This window comes from Geospiza fortis, unplaced genomic scaffold (genome assembly GCF_000277835.1).
Source record: "Geospiza fortis unplaced genomic scaffold, GeoFor_1.0 scaffold161, whole genome shotgun sequence".
In the NCBI taxonomy this organism is placed as follows: domain Eukaryota; kingdom Metazoa; phylum Chordata; class Aves; order Passeriformes; family Thraupidae; genus Geospiza; species Geospiza fortis.
This window is the reverse complement of record NW_005054375.1, coordinates 1771851-1792127: the sequence shown is the minus strand read 5'-3', so window position 1 is coordinate 1792127 and position 20277 is coordinate 1771851. Positions and strand designations below refer to the sequence as shown.

The 20277-nt window shown below is 39.5% G+C and overlaps 1 protein-coding gene across 1 annotated transcript in view; it reads right to left on the bottom strand.

The window, feature by feature from the left end:
* Positions 1 to 19357, bottom strand: part of POLA1 (DNA polymerase alpha 1, catalytic subunit) — a 182393-nt gene extending 163036 nt beyond the window's left edge. Inside the window, 13 exon segments of the mRNA XM_031060204.1 lie at positions 827 to 965; positions 1313 to 1387; positions 8185 to 8301; positions 8755 to 8867; positions 12339 to 12517; positions 13415 to 13604; positions 13815 to 14010; positions 14879 to 14977; positions 16412 to 16474; positions 16725 to 16840; positions 17604 to 17684; positions 18154 to 18250; positions 19235 to 19357. Of these exon segments, the coding sequence (XP_030916064.1) occupies positions 827 to 965; positions 1313 to 1387; positions 8185 to 8301; positions 8755 to 8867; positions 12339 to 12517; positions 13415 to 13604; positions 13815 to 14010; positions 14879 to 14977; positions 16412 to 16474; positions 16725 to 16840; positions 17604 to 17684; positions 18154 to 18250; positions 19235 to 19357 (1588 nt within the window).
* Between the last annotated feature and the right edge of the window lie 920 nt (positions 19358 to 20277).

Sequence of the window (20277 nt, the reverse complement as noted above, 5' to 3'; positions counted from 1 at the left end):
TTTACACAGAGTCATCTGTACTGGTATCAGTGCTGTCAGTGACTGAGCGAGCTGCTGAGAGGAGAACCCCCTGGTGTCAGCATTCACACAGCCAGTTCTGCACTGGGAGTGCCCCAAGGAGACTGCAGCAACAGATGCAGCTTTTATCCAGTATGATCAACATCCCTATGTTCATGGGAATATGCAGCACACATTGAATAAAGGCCTCTTACCAAGCCAAAATAAAGCAGCATGATCACCTCTAAGTGCTACATGCCAATCATGAGGCAGAAAGGATTTAAAACTAAAACAGCTGCACACCACAAACTTCTCCAAGTGCCAGGAAAAAATAAATAAAAACCTAATTCACAAACAAAACAAAACAAAACAAAAAAAAAATCTAGCGGCCGTTTGTTCTCAAAAATACATATTTGCAGAAAAAAACCCAAATCTTGGTTATCAAGAGCAGAAAGATGAGACATTTTCAAATCAAGTAAGTTTAGCTCCATATACATGGCATTAGGGTATGCATCAAACAGCAGCTGCTAGGCCCTGCACAGTCCTCTCTCATAGGCACTGAAAATTATAATCTCATCTGTACAGTGCACAACTTTATAGGTATTTGTCACTCCAAAAAAGGAAGAATAACTTAAAATTTGTACTAGATAATGAAAATTAATCCAATAAATTGCAAGGTTACAGATAATGAAAATTAAAGCAATAAGTTGCAAGGTTAATGTACAAAACGATAATTCATCTGTACAATTTAAATTTCCCCTATTCCCCCCCAGTCTATAATTGTATGTGTTTCCTGGTAACCAGGTATTTCACATGCAAACCACCATACGTGGATTTTTTATTTCCAGCCAGCAGGGTCCTTTGATCTTCTGATTCATCAAGAGGAGTTCCAGGCTAGAGGTGTTGGTTCCAAAGACATGTGAGAATGTTTGTCCCTTCAGGTCTTGGGGAAGCCGAGGGCATTCAGCCTAACAAGTAACAGAGAGCAGGGAGTCATTTCACCCCACAGAAGTCTTCAAGGTTGACAAACCACATTCAGACAGCACCTTCTGTACTGAAATCACCCTCATGCCCCACAAGCAAAGCCCTAACCCAATACCCTACAGTAATTGAGGAAATCACACCACAGACTCCACTTAAAATATCAGGCTGGTAATGTAAAAACACACTGAAGCTTAAGTTCTTCATCCACACTGGATACATCAGCCAAGACTACAATGTTCAGTGACCATTTTAATACAGAAACTGCTCATGTTGTAAACTTAATTAGATAAAAAAACAAGGTATGGTATTTTATCAGATTAATTATACTCACTGAATATTTAACTTCTAGGTATTCAGATTTTGCTGGTACGTCTGGAATCTCAAAAGCGTAGTATTTTTCCACTTTCTATACAAAACAAAGGTATTATATTTTCAGTATCGCCCAACTGAATATTCATTCTGTCCAATAAGAAAGCTAAAGAAAAAAAGGCCAGGCAAAACACACATTTCCAATATCATGGGCTTGATCATATATTACCAATTCTGCAACTCATTACAACCAGCTGAAGACAAAAAGAATATATTAGTGCCTGTTTTTAATCTCTAAATGTTTTCTTAGCATCAAGAGTTTCTACAGAATTGACTTGCAAGTATACTAACCACTACCAAAAAAAAAAAACACCTGGCAGTTAGGCAAACTCAGAAACATTCTTTAAATTCACAGCTTTAAGACATACTCATGAGAACTGGTGCCCGCAGATCACTGCAAAATCCCAAAATGGCTGAGATGGAAAGGGAACTCCAGGCACTGTCTAGTCCAGCTGCCTGCTCAGAGCTGGGTCGATCACAGTGGGCTGCTCAGGGCTCTCTCCAGGTATGAACATCCCCAAGGATGGGGACTCCACAGCCTCTCTAGGCAACCTGTGCCAGTGCTTCATCTCCCTTACAGTAAAGCAGTGTTTCAGGTTCTGAAAAATTTCACTGTTTCAAATGGGATCTGTTGCTCTTGTCCTCCATTGGGCACCAGCAAGAAGTCTGCCAGAGTCATTTTCACTCATGCTCATCAAAGATTTATAAACAATTAAAAGATATGCACTGCCAATCCCTCACCCTGAACCTTCTCTTCTGCAGGCTGAGCAGTCCCAGGCTTCTCAGCCTCTCCTCACATGACAGACACTCCAGGCCCTGTAACTATCTTTGTGGTCCTATTGTGTATTTGCTCCAGTAGTACACATTGTTCCTCACACAGAGGAGCTCAGCTGAACACAGCACTCCCCAGGCGCTCACCAGGCTGCAGAGGGGAAAGGACCAGCTCTTGACACTGCTGGTAATGCCCATGGCAGCCTTGTCCCCAAGGCCACAGGGCTGGCTCTTGTCCAACCTCGTATGTACCAAGATGAGCAGGTCCTTTCCTCCAAGGCTGCTTTCCAGCCAGTCAGCCACCATCATGTACTAGTGCCTGAGGCTATTCCTGTCTGCATACAGGATCATTTCCTTTGTTTTGTATTTGATGGGATTCCTGTAGGTCATAAGATATATCCAGCCTGTCTAAATTCCTTTGACAGCACATCCATCTGGTATATCAGCCTCTCCTGGTTTTGTACTGTCTGCAGACTTGCCCTGTGTGTGCTCCATGCAACCACCCAAATCATTAGTAGGATGCTCAGCAGGACTGGATCCAGTATCAACCCTTGGGGTACACCTCTAGGGACTGGCCTCCACCTGGATTTTGTGCCAGTGATCACAGCTTTGAGCCCAGGAGGGCAGCTGGTTTTCAGTCCACCCCTCTGCCCACTTCACTAGCCCCTACCTCATCATTTGTCTGTGAGGATGCTACAAAGCAGTCCATCTCTTCCCAGAAGGCTACCAGCTTGGTGAAGCATCATTTTCCCTCTGTGAATCCACACCAAACACTCCCAGGCACCTTCTGACATTGGCCAGCTCCCTCTGCACACAGGAGTGCATCCCATCAGATCCCACATGCCTTTATCTGTCCAATTTTTTTAAATGTGCCCTAACCTGATCCTCCTCCTGTGAGGACAAGTCTTCTTTGCTTCAGGCTTTCCTTCTTGTCTCTTGGCCATCAGAGACTGCTAAAAGCTGGACTAAGCAGTGAAGACCAAGGTGAAGAAGACATGCAGTATCACAGCTTATTCCATGACCTCTGTCACCACATCTCCAGTCCCTGTCATCAGCACTTTTCTCCAAGTCTGCCTATACCTACAACAGCCTTTCCTACTGGTCTATGTCTCCCTCACTAGACCCAGCTCCAGGTGGGATTTGGCTTTCCTTTCTCCACCATCATATCCCTTCCATTAGCCCATCCTCTAATCCTGACCAGCCCTTGGCTCACCTTCAGGCAGGGCTCCATGCAATCCCACTGCCCTGATCCACAAAAGGGCTTCCCCCTCCTTGCTATCCCAGCCTGTCTTAACCACATCCTACCCCACCATGTCTATGATCCCAGCCAGACTTATTCCTGTAACTGCACACAACTCCTCCCTTTATACTGCAGGCTTTTGTGTACTAGCACTTCAGCGAGGAACCCAGGAGAGATGATTTCCCAACCATCTGCCAGCTTTTATCACATGCTCACAGCAGATCATTTCTGTGACATTACTGTATTTTTCATTTAAAGTGACTTAGGTTTCACTAGAAAGCAGTCCAGTTTGTTTATCTATCTCTAAGTTAAACAAGTCTGAAGTTAAGTATCACTTCTGCTTTCCTCAAGAACAATAACAATTTTCTACAACACAGTTTGTCTGTTTCTAAGAATAACTACTTTCATTTTCCAAATTATTACAATATCCTGTGCAACAGTGCTCTGGCACCTGCTGAAATGCCATGCTCTACCACATCATATTGCCCTGTAGTACTTTACAAACCATCTGCACCACTCTTACATACTGTTATTATAACTATGCTAGCACATTACTTTACTACAGGAATTCCTAGAGGCACCTTAAATTAAAAATCACATTTCTCACTGGATAATGCACTGTGTTCACCACTTTCTATACAAGACTCAGCATAATATGCCAGTAGAGAAAGTTTAATAAGAAAAAGCAAAATCACCATAAATGGGAATAAAATTTTAAAATTAACAAAATACATGCACAGGTAGACAAACTCGAATTATTGAGTTATTTGGTTTGGGGGTTGGATGGCTGGGGTTTTTTTCCTGAAATTAACAGCATCATTAATAGTTCCCTCAGGGTGCTACAAGAGGTGTTGTTGGAAGCTTGTTACTTCATGAGCTACTGCAGGTGTAAGGCTGCAAAGCCCAGACAGGAGAGGAGAGGGACCTCTGCTATAAATAGGAGGCAGACAAATCCAAAAACTCCTATGGCATCAACAGTTTCATGGAAACACAAGTGTAACATAACTTGACAGAAGAGCACCACTATGAAGCCAGATCAGCATTGCAAATTAACCATGCAAATGTAGATCTGAACTGCTGAGCCACAGTAGCACTAACAGGAGCAGATCAGAGCTGTGACATAATAGATGGCATATATTGGCAATAGATGGCACTGCTTTTAGCACATATCACTGGTGCTCCCCCTCCTCTTTTTTAAATTTTAATAAAAACCTCTCAGGCTTCAAACAAGTTCTTGTTGCAAACTAGGATGAACATAGTATAAAAATAGTCAGCTGTAGTGTTTCATCTGCGTTATTGCACAGAGCTCAGCTCAATTACACCAGCGTCTGGTCATAACTCAGTGAATGAATGCTTGCTGCAGAATAATCTGCCCTTCAAGTGGCCCTTCAGAGAGCAGAAATGAGCAGCAGTGATTAGCTGCTAAGTTCCTAAGTGGAGTAAGGCTGCTTTCAAATTGATTTGTGAAGACTTGCTAACTTGGCAGCAGTGCAACCCATTGAAGCTACAATTAGCAGCAGGTGCAGCAGGAAATGATACAGCTTAAGTGTCTTCAAAGGGACAAAGTTGGGTGCTGGCAAGGCCAAGAGAACAACCTGCCTCAGTGTCTCCAGATCATCACAAAAAGGGATATTCTGAATAAAAGAACTCGGTCAGTAAAGGACTCTGTCAGGGATGTCAGTAACCCTCCTGATTTCCAGCTAATGATGGAAGATAAGTGGTTATCAGTTTCACAGAGCTATGCAAACACTGAGACTTCACATTACTCTGAATGCTTTGCTCACAAGTCTCACCTGAGCAGCACAGCCATTTGTTTGAAGTCTTTCAAAACAACCCTTAACAGCACAGCACTGAACCACTGGCTGCACATCACAGAGCAGGGGAGATCTAAAGCACATCAGCCCTTTACCTCATAAAGTCACAACTGAGTGAAGATCGCTCCTTTGGAGCATTCCTTTAGGTGAATGCCACAAACCATTTCAATTTAGAGCCCTGCACACCCCTATGGACACACAGATGCAAGGGCTGTGTAACAACACCTCGTCTCTGGTGGTATGAGTACAATGAAAAGGAGGTTGATTGTGAAAAACAGAGTCAGGTATATAACCAGGCAAATTCAGGTATCTAAGGGAGGAACAGAGGAAAAGAAGGGCACAGTAATGGGACAACCCCATTACTTCTACTATTATCTTGCAGAAAGCACAAAGTCTCCCTGCTGCAGAGGTGTAAGCCTGGCCAGACTTGGTGCCACTTGTTCACAGTCAATTTTGTGTAATCTGGAATATCTGAGTTACTGTTACACTATCTTTGAATACTCCTCCAAGGACCACACTAACAGCCCTGCTCTACCATCCTGTCCTCTCTCTTACCTCCCATATTACTACTGCAATACCTTCCTACTGTCTCCAGTTCTCATTAAACCCTCCCAGAATGCAGTAACTACCAAAATTAGCAGAAAATTACACAAGCAAAATAAAGCTGGATAGCTTTTGTCCTTTTAATAAAACTCAGTTTACTTAAGAATTCAAAATAATTTGAAATCTTACTGTTCAGAAACAATTCTGGAAGGTTACTTCAGAGCTTCCCTGTGCCAACTATCCTGCCTAATTTATTCATGAATTAAAAATTACAAATTCACTCTTTTGCTAAAACTCTCCTTTAAATAGCTCTCTGGCTGCTCATCCCCATTTAATGTTTCTAGAGTCTTATCATTATTCTTCACTTTACTAGCTAAAAAAAATTAAAGCTCTTTCACAATCATCCCTGGTATAACTGTCCTTTTGTCTCATCCTTGTAATTGCCATCTTTTGTACCAGTAGTCACTTGAGTTAATCTTTCCTCTTTCCTTTCACCCTTTAATGAGGGTGATCAAGTGTTACAATATTTAAGGGAAAATCTTAGTCTTAGTGCTCCCACTTTCCCACTCTTGTGTTACATCCAAGGACCCCACATGTGCTGCAGCCGTATGTCCAGACAAGACTGTTGGGTCTTCTGCCCTGAGTTCTGTGTAAGCTCAGTAAAAATTTGACAGGTTTTACCTTGATTTTTAAGAGCCATCTTTGAATGTTCAACTACATTACTCTATTACCTCATTCACGTTATTCTCACTTGGCACACCATGGAAAAGGTGGAAGTTTCCCAAGATTCTATAAGCAGATCTGCATCTTTCTAGACCTTTCTCCCTCTTTCCTTTCTAGAGTACAAGTGTACTCCTCTCTTTTAATGAAAAATTTTCTTTGAGTTCTCTCCCTCATTCCTGAAAGGATTTTTGAACAGTGAGCTATCAGCAACTTCTTTTTATCTATTGTTAAATTTACTCCTTTCAGAGTAAATTTGCTCCTGATCCCACGTGTAGGTATGTTACAATCAACTGTACACAAAAAATAATAGAAAACTGAAAAATCTAAATTTACATCAGTTTTGAGAGAAAAAATATGCTAGACCAAAAAAAGAAAAAGATTTCACAAAGTACCCAAGTACTGATGTCACATCCATTTTCCCTGAACTCAGTAAATAACACACTAAGCTACAGGTTCTGAAAAGATGTCCTGTCTTGCATGATTTCAGTATTTGAGAAACACTGCTCACATTTTCACTTTAACAACTGAAACTTTCAGAATTACTCTAGCTAGCTTTGGATGAGATGACCTCCTGAGAATCTTTCCAACCTGAATTACCACACAAAATGTTTTTATTTTCCCTCATTTACATACTGTTAAATTCCATTCTTCCTGCATTTTTACTTGTCATCTCACTTGCTGATTAACTATTCAGGAATGAATCCTGTAAAATCACAAGATTGCCAGGATGGGGTAAGTTACAATTAATGAAAATCAGCTTTGCCAGACTAACGACATGTTACTTCAAGAAATATAAATTTTTCTGAGTACTTCAGTCAGAACAGATTTTTTCCCTAAGCTGAATGTTTGCCACATTTCCCCACCCAAGCTTCCCACCTCTGCCCTCCCTGTAAAAGACAAATGCTCTATGTAAGTGGACAATAAAGTTCTGACACTAATTGAGAGTCAAACTAATTCAGTCCAAATCTGCAGCATTCTCAGCAGTATCAGTTCTTTTCCTGTAGACTCATGACAAGTATTATATTAATTTATGTGCAAGGTTTCCATCACAGCAACATTTTGTTTTTCCAATGTCATTTTAAAGATTTGTTGAGCAAACAGAGCACAGCAAAATAACACTTTTAAGACTGTTGCCCATCACTCGAAGCACAGAACAGTTTTCAAGACTGAATGACAGTCCTCACTTGTTACCTCCTGCACAGCCACACTGTGGCAATCCATGCTCTGAGCAGCAGGCACTCTAAAAGATAAATCTGCAAAGGTGAGAAGAAGGATGAGACATGCCAAGAGATAAAGTTCAGTAAGATGTCTGGTCAAATGCAAAGACAGTGTAATCCCAGAGTACTGATTTATCTGCTGGACAACACAATCTTTCATTTTAAACCCTGACAACATGAGCTGTTACTAAAGCTTTAGGTATCAGAATTTCTGTCTGTTCTGCATTCTCAAAAACAGCTCAGCAAGCTAGTCTGACACTCAACTCAGTTTTAAAAAAGGTAATGACTGACTATTTACAAAAACATTGTTTAAACTTCTGGTGGAACAACCATGTTGCAGATTTACCATTCTTAAAGGAATATAGGCATTTTGGATGGTTTTTACAAGCAGGTAAATTTACACATGTCAGGAGTTATATATTTGCAATTTGGCACAACCTCCTTCCTTGGACAATGTTTCAACAGCCTTCCCACCTTACAAACCAGAACAACAGAAAATGACCAAATAGGATGCTTGCAAACAAACCTTGGATTTGAACTTCATGATCTTGTACTTTGGTGAAATGGTGTCATTAAATTCCTTGAAAACACTCATTATAGTTACTGGAGTCTCTGTCTCTTTACCAGTAGATAGGTCGATTTCCTCAAAAACAGAAGTGAGGTTTTACAAATTAACAAAAATGTCAGCAGACATGACAATAAGCTGAATTTTACTTTACTATTATGAATCATGTATCTCTTTTTTTTAGGAAGAGCTAAAATGCAATCAGCCAAGAAATTCCAAATTTAGAAAATATTACTTGAAACAGAATGTTTAAAAAGCACTAAGTTCTCTCGACTTCAAGACCACTTTATTTGCAAAGCAGCAAATCTAAGGGTAAAAAATTGTCTGCCTTTGTTAGTTAGGGTCAGGGGAAGTCACAGGGCTGTACTCTGCAGCTCACACGTGATACAGTGTACACATTGTTTTTGACTTTATCACCTACATCAGACAACACTGGCTTCCAACAGCCTCCATAAACACTGCTAAACTCCCAGCCTGCCATAAGCAGGATGAAAGGCACTTATGTTTGATGTGTTTAAAACTCACACTTACTGTTTCACGTGGCAGCAGATAAACAGTTCTCTCAATATTTTTCACTGTCACACAACAGCTGACATAGGTGTTTGCAGATTCAATCCAAACTTTGCCAAACAAAAATACCACACCTAAGGGAGAAGGGCAAAGAATTCAATATGCAGTTTTACAATTAATCATTTCTAGTCTTGCTTGAAGCAGCTTATAACGTGTTCTTGCACTGAAACACAACCATTGCTGTGTTAGGTCCTTGAACAACAAATCTTTCCAATGCATCAGCACATTCTAAATTGTTTTAAACACCAGCTTGACAAACAGACACCTGTATCATTCTTCCTGTCTCTACCTCCATTGCTATAGTAACACCTGGTATGTAAAATCCAAAATGGCATTACACAGCCAGTCTCAAAATTCTGTTCTGATATTCCATTGCTGCCTGTATTAGTTTGATAATCCCTGGAGAGAGGGAGGAAGGAGAGAGATGTCAGTGAAAGCTGAAGATGATGAGAATGCCTATGCTGTCAATCAATCCTCTAACATGTGTTATCTCCAGTTTTCCACTCCTCAGCTACACCAGTACAACTGACTCCTTTTCCCTATACTTCAGCACCCTGAGATCAAGACTCAATTACCAATAAAACCTTTAGAAAAACATTCTTAAGACAAAAACTGGAAGCTGATCAGCTTTCAAGTGACTGTTTTTAACAAATGAGGACACCAAAAGATGCATGACATTCCTAGGAATCCTGGGTGCCAAGGCAGCAGTTGTAACCAAGGGAGACACTCAGAAAGATTATACAGAGCAGGACTAGTGGCAACTGACTTCACTGTGGACAATGTCCTTACAGTACATGCACATCTTTGAGCCCAGAGATCTTGGCAATAGAACAAAATGCTGCAAAACTGCTAATCAAATTATGTCAAACTTAAAAATAATACAGTACCAAGCCACCCAACTGTCACAAACAGTTTGCAAATTACAAGTACAAAAGACTTCCAAGTACAACTCAGAAACCTGGCTTTATTGGGTTCCCTTCAAGTTCCAAATAATTTGGAATTTGATTACATGGAAGACATTCTTCCTACAGCATACTACTATTGATGAAAACAGAACTATCCATGCTGAGACTGTCTCAGAAACAGGGCTTCATGCATAGAATCAGCATTTCTCCTTGGCCTGGCAATGCACAAACAAGTCCTTGGTTAAGAGTTATAACTTATCTTTGCCAGCAGATCTATCAGACATAAAGGCACCTTTCTTACTCCATTAGATCAAAGATAAATCAGTGAAGATGCACTAAGATGGATGACAGAGTTAACGTGACAGGCTATGAAAAATCATTCTCTGAGTGCTTGGAATAGATGTGCACAAGACTACTTTTGTCAAGGACAGAGAATGCTGCGGTTTTGAAGATGATGAGAGCAAGGATACAAGTTTCAGCTGCACAAAGAATCTTAAGAAATTTTAATACAGAGGCAATCTTGAAGATTTAGACAGTTTGAATAGAAGTATCCAGAAAGAGCTCCAATTGCAGATCTAAGTGACGGGGAAGATGAAGTTCTTGTCCCCAGCAATCTTTTACTTTTTTGTTAAGGGATAAAAAAACCCACCTGAGATAGGTTTGTATCATACAGAAAGATGAAACTGAGAGAGACCACAAAACAGTAACTGACTGCTTGAACAGCTGGAAATATTAAGAGCATGGAGTAGTTAATCTGTCAGAGGAGTACATATAAGCAGGGCAGTAGAAAGAAGGATCCATGAGCCAGTCAAAGACAGGGTAAAAAGCTGCCTGGATTGCAAAGACAAACTTCTATCAACTCTAGCACAAATAAGTGGTCTTAATAATAACCAGACTTCACAGAATTAGATTAATTTAGAATGGAAGGAACCTTTTGAGATCATCCAGTTGAACACTGGCACGCACTATCACCCCCACAGACAGTAAAAGCAGAACTAACTTCAAAGAGCTTTCAGAGACATTTCAAGCAAAAAAAAAAAAACAAAACAAAACAAAAAACAAAACAAAACAAAAAAACAAACAAAAAAAACCCAACAACAACAACAACAAAAAAACTCAGAGATACCAGGCCCTATCCCCTGCAAGACTATGGAAAGAATAAAGCAAGAAAAAATACTAATAAAGCTTATAAATCAAAGCCTGTGAAAAGAAAGATCAAATGAACTAAATGAACCAAAAGGTAAGCAAAGTCAAGACACAGGGAAAATGTCTTGCAGAGGGGAAAAGAATAAGGGCAGGTTTTATTCGTTATTTATTTAAAATGTTAATAGGATCACAATTCTCGAGTTCCCTGCCTAAGATCATAAAGGAAATTATGAAAAGTAAGCCTCCAAAAAATCATTAAGTTTGAAAGAGTCTTATGATTATGCTATAGTATTTACTCTTCAGGCAATGCATTTGACATCACAGCAAATGAGGCACAAACAAAGATCATGAACATGTTAAACAAAAAGCAGTATCAAAATTTTCCCTTCTACATTACTAATTGAAAACAGGTGCAGTTTTTATTATTCAATCCTGAAAAAGTCATAATGAGAAAAGAACACTCCTTGCATGCGAGGAACAGAAATCCTTTCATAATTATGTTCCATTCAGCAATCACTGACTTAAAAGACAAAAAAAAAGGAAAAATAACAATAGCGGGTTCTTTACAAGTAGCAATTTTATATTAGAGCCATTGATTTCATCAAGATATCTATGATTATTACCACTCCCATCACCAAGCTGTTCAGCCCAGCAGAGTCTCATATTTAAGTTTGGCATCCCAACTCACAATAAAAGGTGTTAACAAAGAGATGTATCTGACTCAATGCTTACAGCTTCAACTGAAAAAAACCTCCAACAACACGTGAAAGAACCTTCTGGTAAACACACATGAAGCACAAACTAGAAACCCAATATCCTAAAGCTGCTGATGAAATGAGGGGATGGATGGGAAGTGCTCAGAACAGATGTGAACACAAACTGTTTTGTCAGAGCTGAGATCAGAATGAAGCAATTTGAAGACTATGAGAGCTAGCAATCTTAATTCAAAGACAATCTTCAAGATTTAGATAGTCTAAATTAGGGGATTAGAAATACAAGACAGACCTTGTATTTTTCACACCACCTTCCTCCCTTGACAGACACACCTTTCCTTTGTATAAAATCATGCAACTGCTACAGTACAGGCTTTTGATTCATCCACTTGAATTTTGAGCTACTTTTCCAAAAACAAGAAAGCATGCTCAGTTGTTGCATCACTGAGCAAGAAATTAACAACTTCAAATTGCTCCTGGAGCGTATAAAATTTTAAGAAAGACAATGGGTCCCCCAACATGGAACAGTGCTAATAAGTCCCTTTTACTTCCCTGCCTCTAAGCTAGGCCAAGAGACGACACTGACCCCACAGTGCCCTGCTCTGCCTCTTCTGTACAGAGGTACAAAAAAACAAGAGATGAACATCTCAGAGCACAGAGACACAGGGCAACTGGATGTAATTCAGTCACAGTTTTAGTCTGAAAATCCCATTTTTCAAAAAAGAAAATCTGAACAAAAGGAATCAGATTAGCATTTTTCTGCCTTTAGCTGAACAGTTACCTGGCTGACTGAACTGATCTTCATAAGCATCCAGCCAATAAAATCTGAAGACTTGATCATCACTTTCCCCATTCACAAGTGGAAGGAGATTGGGGTCCAGTTGAACTTCTGCTGCTACTAGATCAGCTTCATCCTCATCAATTCTGTCCCAACATGAGAGACCTGGGAGAGAACAACTTCTGCAGGTTTTGCAGAAGAATGAAAAAACAATTAAAATTGTGCCTTTGCTATAATTACTGTTTTGCTTTTTTTCAGGCCTATATTCTCACACTTTTTGTTTCTCTTTCCACTACCAAGCAACATTCCCAACAGCTGGGTTACCTCAGGTTTCTTCTGCAAAGAGGGATAGAGCCACAAAGGCAGAAACCCACATTTAAGTATGGCCTTGAGACACCACACACAGGCTTTGAAAATCAGTCACCTGCTATTTCAGCCTAGGTCAATTCAATTCTTCACATATCAAATATATCCATCCATCTATACAAGTTGCTGAGTGGGAACAAAGGATTATTTCAACAAAACTACCTTTTCAGTCATTAGATGTTTAGGTCTTTTTCATCATTCAATTATTTTACAGTTTGAATATTTTGTTATGGAAACATATGATTCAAGATTGTCCAAACAATTTTTAAAAATCCAAAAACATGGAAAAGGCCACCTTTTTTCCTATCTCCAAAGACATAGCTGTTTCACCATTACTTTTAGCAACAAAACTTTTACCTACATTTATTACAAAATACTTTCAGATTCACTTAGAGTAAGTATTGTTAGAAATTCCTTGGTTTTGCTTACTGACATCAAAATTCACCATTCAACACTTACATTAAGTCAGCTGAGTGTGCTGAAATACATGTTGTCATGTGCTAGATCCCAAAAACACCAAATATTTTTCAACTAAGTAGCTATCAGCATGCTACTATTCTTAATGTAACTACGAAGAAAAAAGCACTGCATAGCATTCTGTCTACATCACAATTATCCCTCTGGCAAAGGCACATATGAAGCTAAATCTAAGGTTAATGGAAACTGGGAGCCTTCTTAGTGGAAGGAAAAAAAGAAGCAAAAGAGATTCTTACAAGACAGATGTCTCTTTCTTCTCTGATTCCAGCTGCTCTGTCTCTTTCTTCTCAATTTCATTGTCTCTTTTCAAGCTTTCAGCTGTCTCAGGTATAGTTTCCACATGCTCTGCTTCCATAGGTTCATCAAAGTCCTCCTCATCAAAATCCATCATTCCCTGATCATCATCTGGAAGTGCTGCAGGTAGAACTAAAGGCTTGAGTCATCAAAATGACACACTGCTTACTATAGCAGTATGCACAGATAGCAAACTATAAGCATGACCATAATATACAGTATTGATAGCTTAAATATGATACTTTGTTCTATCTAAACTAGTACAATTTAACAATTGTTTTAAAACTACTAGATCATATTTAAAGAGGTTTCCAGAATTGGGTTTTCATTTACTTTTGATACCTTTAGTAGCTTTCTCTCCTACTGCCTTCACTATTCCTTCATTTTCTATAGGTTTTTGCACATGCTTGGTGTCCTCATTTTCAGAGACTCGGACAGATTTTGCTGTATTATTGGGGTGTTTAGGATGAAATGAAGCTGGAGGAGGAGTCTCCTTTCTGACATGAGCAGGAGCTTTCTTTGATATAGGGGTGATTACCTGAAAAACATTTCCACCATGAATTAAAAATAATCTTGTAAGAGCAAAGAAGAAAAATATAAACAACAAAACCTTTCACTTGCTATTTGCAGATCTAGTAACCAGGGGTAGAGGAAAAGTTCCACATATTTTGCACCATGATCCTCTCTTACTACATCTCCCCATTTTTTCCAATTACTTCTAGTTTTGAAGACAACTGTTAAGATGAGTAGCACTGGTGATTATTTTCAACATAAGAGTTGATGTCATGGAAGGTTTCACCAATGAGATGTATCTACGCTATTTCATTTTCCTCCTACAGACCATTACCAACTATCTCTTTGTATTTCCAGCTATAAAGTCCTTTCCATTTACCAGAAATCCTAATAAAATGCTAGCCTTCCATCCTCAGCAGCCCATCCTCCTCTCACTCCAAAATCTTCCACTAGAGCAAACTTCTATCCATAGCAACAACTTTCCGTTTGTTTTCCATTTCTCCAAATAACTGGTTTCTTATCCTTTGCCACACTGCTGCTTATTTCACCTCCCATCCTGTTCTCCTTGCCACAAGGGACTTTTCTACTCTTTGGAAAAGAGACAGAGCAGAAACTCACCCTCATGTGATGCACTGAACATTGTAAGAACAGTTTCACCTGTCAAATGTACCAGCTACAAACTCCTACTGTACTGCAGACACAAAAGTAATTGTACTGTTTATGTATTCACATGAAAGTCAATGGAGAAAAAAGCACAAAGTTACACTGTAACACTGCTATGGAAGCTTAGGAGATAGCTAATTTCCAGGAGGAGAAACAAAAGTCAACAGTATTCAAATCAACAAAAACACAGATTAGGGCTTAATAATGAGAACACTTTTTTCCCCCTTTACCTTAGGAGTTTGGGACTGTACAGAGAAAGGACTGAGTGGTACTCCAGCAGATCTCTTCCTTTTCAGCACTATAACTGGTGGTGGACTTAGCTGAACTGTCTGAATATTGAAAGAACAGAGAAAGTGACAAAAGGAAAAGTTGTTTAGTGTTTTCTTTTGCCTTGGTTAGTAACATTTTCTATCCAAGAGAAAGAGGGACACCAGTATTTTTGGGTGATTAAGAAAACACCACCTGATACGAAACCCAGCCCCATAAAATAATGTTACCTGAGCAATCAGCCCATGAAGACACACACTAGATTTTTTGGGAGAGGAAACAATCTGAGGAAAACTGCCATCAATAAGTGAAACAGTTTCCAAACAGTGAGAATTTCAATAGCTAACTGTGCCTTTATTGCACAAGTATCAGAATAATTAGTGCTGCTTTTCATGTCTGCTGAAGCAGTAGTATTGAAGATACATGCCTCATGAAAGGCTGAAATGCTCTTTCAGTACTGTTACACTAGAGGAAAACACATTTTAACTTATTTACAGGTATTTTATACTTGACCTTATCGACAGCTAATAACAATGGAAATTTTACAAAACAAATAACAAAACAAAAAAATATCAGTAGCTAACTAATCCTTAAGTAAATAGAAGCCATAGAGCAATTATTTTCCCTATTGAATGTTCCACAAATTTGACAGCATTAAATTGCATTTCTTTAACGACACCAGGGGGCAGGGACGGTTTCAGTCATGGGGGGTTTTATAGCCTCAATCAGATGTCATAAGGAGGAGTAAAATAATAAGGAGTAAAATAATAAGAGTAAAAAGTAAGAGAATAACCTTACATTGGGATATCCTATACCCTTTACTGGGCTGAAAAAACATGTTTAGCTTATTACGGTTCCACCTCAACATTCATTCCACCTCAGTATCTCACTACTCCAGCAGTTTCGACATTTACATGTGAGCAACCCTTCTGGTTTTAAGAAATCTTGTTAAAAGGGCATCACATATTTGAGACAGTCCAACCCTGTCACAGCAGCCACCCTGCACTCCTGCCTCCAAGGGAGCGTCAATCTGGTACCCTGCAGTAAATCATGGGAAGCAGGAGGCAGAGGTTCAGGTTACATCACCTGCTGAAACACTGCTGCCTCAGCTCCTCCCATACAGCTCAGATGGAGATGTCCTACAGCTGAGGTGTGGTGACAGATGCACAGCACACAATTCAGAGGCAGCCAAGTCCTCTTTCACTCCACAGTGACTAAAACCTTGAAGGCTGCATTAGCACGGGCTCCACATCATCTTGATATAAACAATCTGCAATCAGGTGATAGAGGTATTGCCTTACCAAGCAATGCAGTCATGCAACACCTTCACGGTGGAGACAACAGAACACACATGTGGAATATATCAATGAGATGTGCTATGGATGAAATCAGTCTTAGATTGTCTATTTTCACCAAAAAAATGTATTTTCTTGGTGTGTTCCATAACAAATTAATGGATTAAGGTTCTTTCCAACAGATTTTATTAACATACTTACTTCAGCACTAATATCTTGAAGAATATCCCCAAGTAAATCATCCTTGGACAGGTCCACAGTTTTCTGTAAGGTAAGATTAGCCAAATAGGTCTAAGTTATATGTGCAAACCCAATCAGGAGAACAGCAGTAAGTTACTAGAGGATATCCACAAAACATACACAACATTTTCAGAAATGCTCTAGACACAAGGGATCATAATAGAAGTTTGTCTCCCTAGACACAAGAAACTAAAGTGAGTCTTTGGTTTACTCCACTCCCACTAAAACTGTGAACAAGTCAGAAATATTTAAATTCAAAAATGTAAATACTTACATCTGTGTTTTTCTTCCCAGCACTGGCCATAAACATAGACTTAATTGTGTTTGGCTTTGACACCACAGATTTTTTCACATTCTTTTTATCAATTGTAGATGTTTTGCCACCTTTTCCTACCAAAACAAAAAATTTTCAAATGTGAATTTCACATTAAAAAATTCAATGTTTACAGGTCCAGTTATTAACAGGGATAGATAACCAAGGTAGTCTACTTCTTCTACCTTTACACTTCTGGCTGAAATGAAGCCTAGTCATCTTTCAGCTTTGTAGCAGCTGTCATGCACACACAAAAAATGAAAAACCCTCTCATCACCCTCTTTTTCTAATCATGTCACAGATGCCTTTTGCATACTCCAGAAAAAGGACAAAGATACTTTACATGGAAGCATTTCCAACGAATAGAAAATGATTGTCCAGGAGTTTGGCACTAGGCTTGGATTCTCAACATCAGACTCAGTTTCCCAGTTTGCCACCAGATCCCATAGAAAATGGGAAAATCATATGATTCAAGATTCTTACAAGCATGTAAGCATTTTAGTGGTCAAGAGAAACCACCCATCTTTTAGGCACTAGCTTTGAAAACCAAGACTCCTCCCAGATGCATTTCTTCTAGAAGTGAATCCCCATTCCACAGCAGACTGAGCAGCAGTGCCCCAGTCATGCTAAAGCAGCTAACAGGGATGTGACCTCAATTGTGAGCCTCCATCCTCTGCATCACTGAGGCTGAATAAAATCCACAGGCATCAAATGACAGAGCTTCAAGTAATTTGTCATTTGGCCATATTTACCACATTTACTGATGGCAGGAAGTTGTCCATTTTGGGTACCTTTTAAAAGACCCTGGCAGGCAGTCTCCAGTGGTCACATGCAAGTTACCTTTCTTATTGGAAATAAGAGCATCATCATCCAGATCTTCATCAAAGATTTCCCTTCCATCTTCTACATAACCTATCCCATCTGTAGAAAAATTGTTTAAAAACTGTAGTTTAAATTCTGTCTTCTGATATTCCTGAATTTTTTACATATTAAACACTTTCCCCCTTTAATTTAGAACAAAAGTTACAAAAGCCAAGTATTAAATCTACAGCATTCTCAGCTGTATCGTCTATTAGACTAAATATATTCTTACGTGTTTAATTAGAAATTACCCATAACTACTTTTTTTTGTAAAACTGTAACACTGATAACTGGAAATAAAATTTCAACAACAGGTCTTCATGGAAAAATAGTTTCATTATCATACTAACAGATTACTACGAGAACAATCCAAGATTAATTACCATTAAAAGAATGCCTTTCTCTTGTCTCCCAAAACAAATTTTAAGAATGTACTAACAATAACTTCCCTCAAAGCATGAACATTATGAAGCCTAATTGAATTGTAACACTAGAACCAAAGTAACTCTCCAAATTAATCTTAACTTACCATCATCAACAATCCAGTCATCATCCTGACGGTCTCTGACCATCTTGGAGTATTCATCCTCATCTATTTCATCATAAACACCCGTGAACTCCTCAACCTACAGTTAAGGCATATGAGGATTAAGAGTTTCCATACCATTAATACTGCAGATCATCAGGCAGAATGTGAAAGTTCCCAAGAATGCATGTAGGGTTCCTACACTGCTACACTGTTCACAACTTTTGGCAGTGATAAAAGACAAGTTTCTTTTAAGTTTCTTTTTTGGCAGTAATAAAAGACAAGTTATCAGTTCTTAAAATTATCACAGTATACTGAAACTCAAAATCTACTGAAGCACTGGCAGAGATTGCATTTGAAAGCTACTTGCTTTAATGCTCATGTCATTACCAAAAAAATTTTTAAAAAATAAAAAACCTAGCAGTGAAAACTTGTGGCCTTGGCTCTAGTCTCAAACACCAATCTGAGCTGAACAAAAATGAAAGGGATTTGATGTACCCAAGCAGAGTGTTCACAGAAAATTTGCATGTTAATGATCTAAGGACTTCTGGTTTCTTTACATTTATTCACCTCAATGAGGAAGTCACTTCCTGTTGGCACCACGACTGGACAATGTTACAGTATCAATGTTACACTGCCAGATTTTACTTCCACCACTTAAACTGAGGTCTATTTGCGGAAACACACCATATCAATATTAATGGATTTCAGTCATCTAAAGTTCTGAAATTAAAGTTTAATATAATTTGAGTTTAAAAAAAATACTTCCTCTCTTAACATTAGTTATGCAATTTTAAAAACTGGGCCTCCCCTGTAGCATAGTTCTCAAGCAATGGCAAACATATTTCACTTGCAGTTAACAAAACTGGGTTAGTTTTGAAAACAGAAAGAAACAAATAAATTATATAAGAAAGCAGAAAAGTACAGCTACACTCAGAAAAACATACACTATTAAAAACACAAAAGCTGATCTGAAAGGCTTATTTTGTTTCTTCTAACTTTTACATATCTATAAATGGTCTTAATCAAAGCTTCTCGGCTCACATTCACTTTTAATTAAGAAGATAAGATGATGGATTTTCACCTCATATTTTAATTTTTCCCCAGCTTTGGCTTTTTTCAGACGTTCAAGTGCTTCTTGCTGGCCTCTTCTATTCTTCCTCTCACGTCTAGAACGTGATGCTGCAAAACTTCCAGACTCACTCATAGCTGTAATTAATTAAAAAGAAGACAAATTAGTTTAACAATGAGCTGTTGGTTTTGGTACTTAAGTGTCAGTGATGCATTAATAGATGACTGCAGTTTTGCTTAAAACCAAAACCTACTTGGCTAAAAGCTCAGTCGCAGATGGCTCTTCCAAAGCCAATTCTGGAATGATACTGAGGGCATGGCCTGACAGGGAGCTCAAACAGCCCCCTCATGCCAGCTCACATTCAGTGTGAAGCTACCACCTAATTTCCAAAGCACCTCTCAAATCCCATCAGCCTTTCCCTGTAAGAGATCCCCCCACCACCCTTTCCTTGGGAATTTCCAGCTCCTTTTATTTTGCATGTCTCCATGACAACTCAGGAATACCAGACTTGGAGAAGGCCTACACTGCTACAAAGCAGAGATGTTTTTAGGCGATGTTTTAGGTGGTTTCCACAACGTTTGAGTGTGACCAGATTGAGACAAACTAGAAATCTGTTGACAGCTGACACCCCATTTCCTCTTCCACTTCCTTCCCTTCCAAACGCCCTCCCCAGCAAGAAGATGCTTTCTACTTCTCCAGATTTTTTTTCTTTCTCTTAATTTGGGGAAGGAACACTCATCTGACCAGAGGGAACAAACGGACCCAACCCAAGTTCTAGCAGCACACAAACAGGCCGGGGACAAGGCTGCGGGCTCGGTGCGAGGAGCTGCACACCCCGCGCAGGCAGACGAGACCCAGGCGGCCAGAGGAGCAGGGCACTCCCCTCCTGGGGGCAGCAGGACATCACCCTGTGACCGGAGCTGCACCCCGGCAGCGCGGCTGAGACAAGGCCGGATCTGCATTGCTCAGGGCCGGGCTAAAAGGGGCATTTGCACTGCCTGCTGCCCCGCGGGGGAGAACAGCACAGACCGCTCTGGGCGCGTGTATCTCTGTCA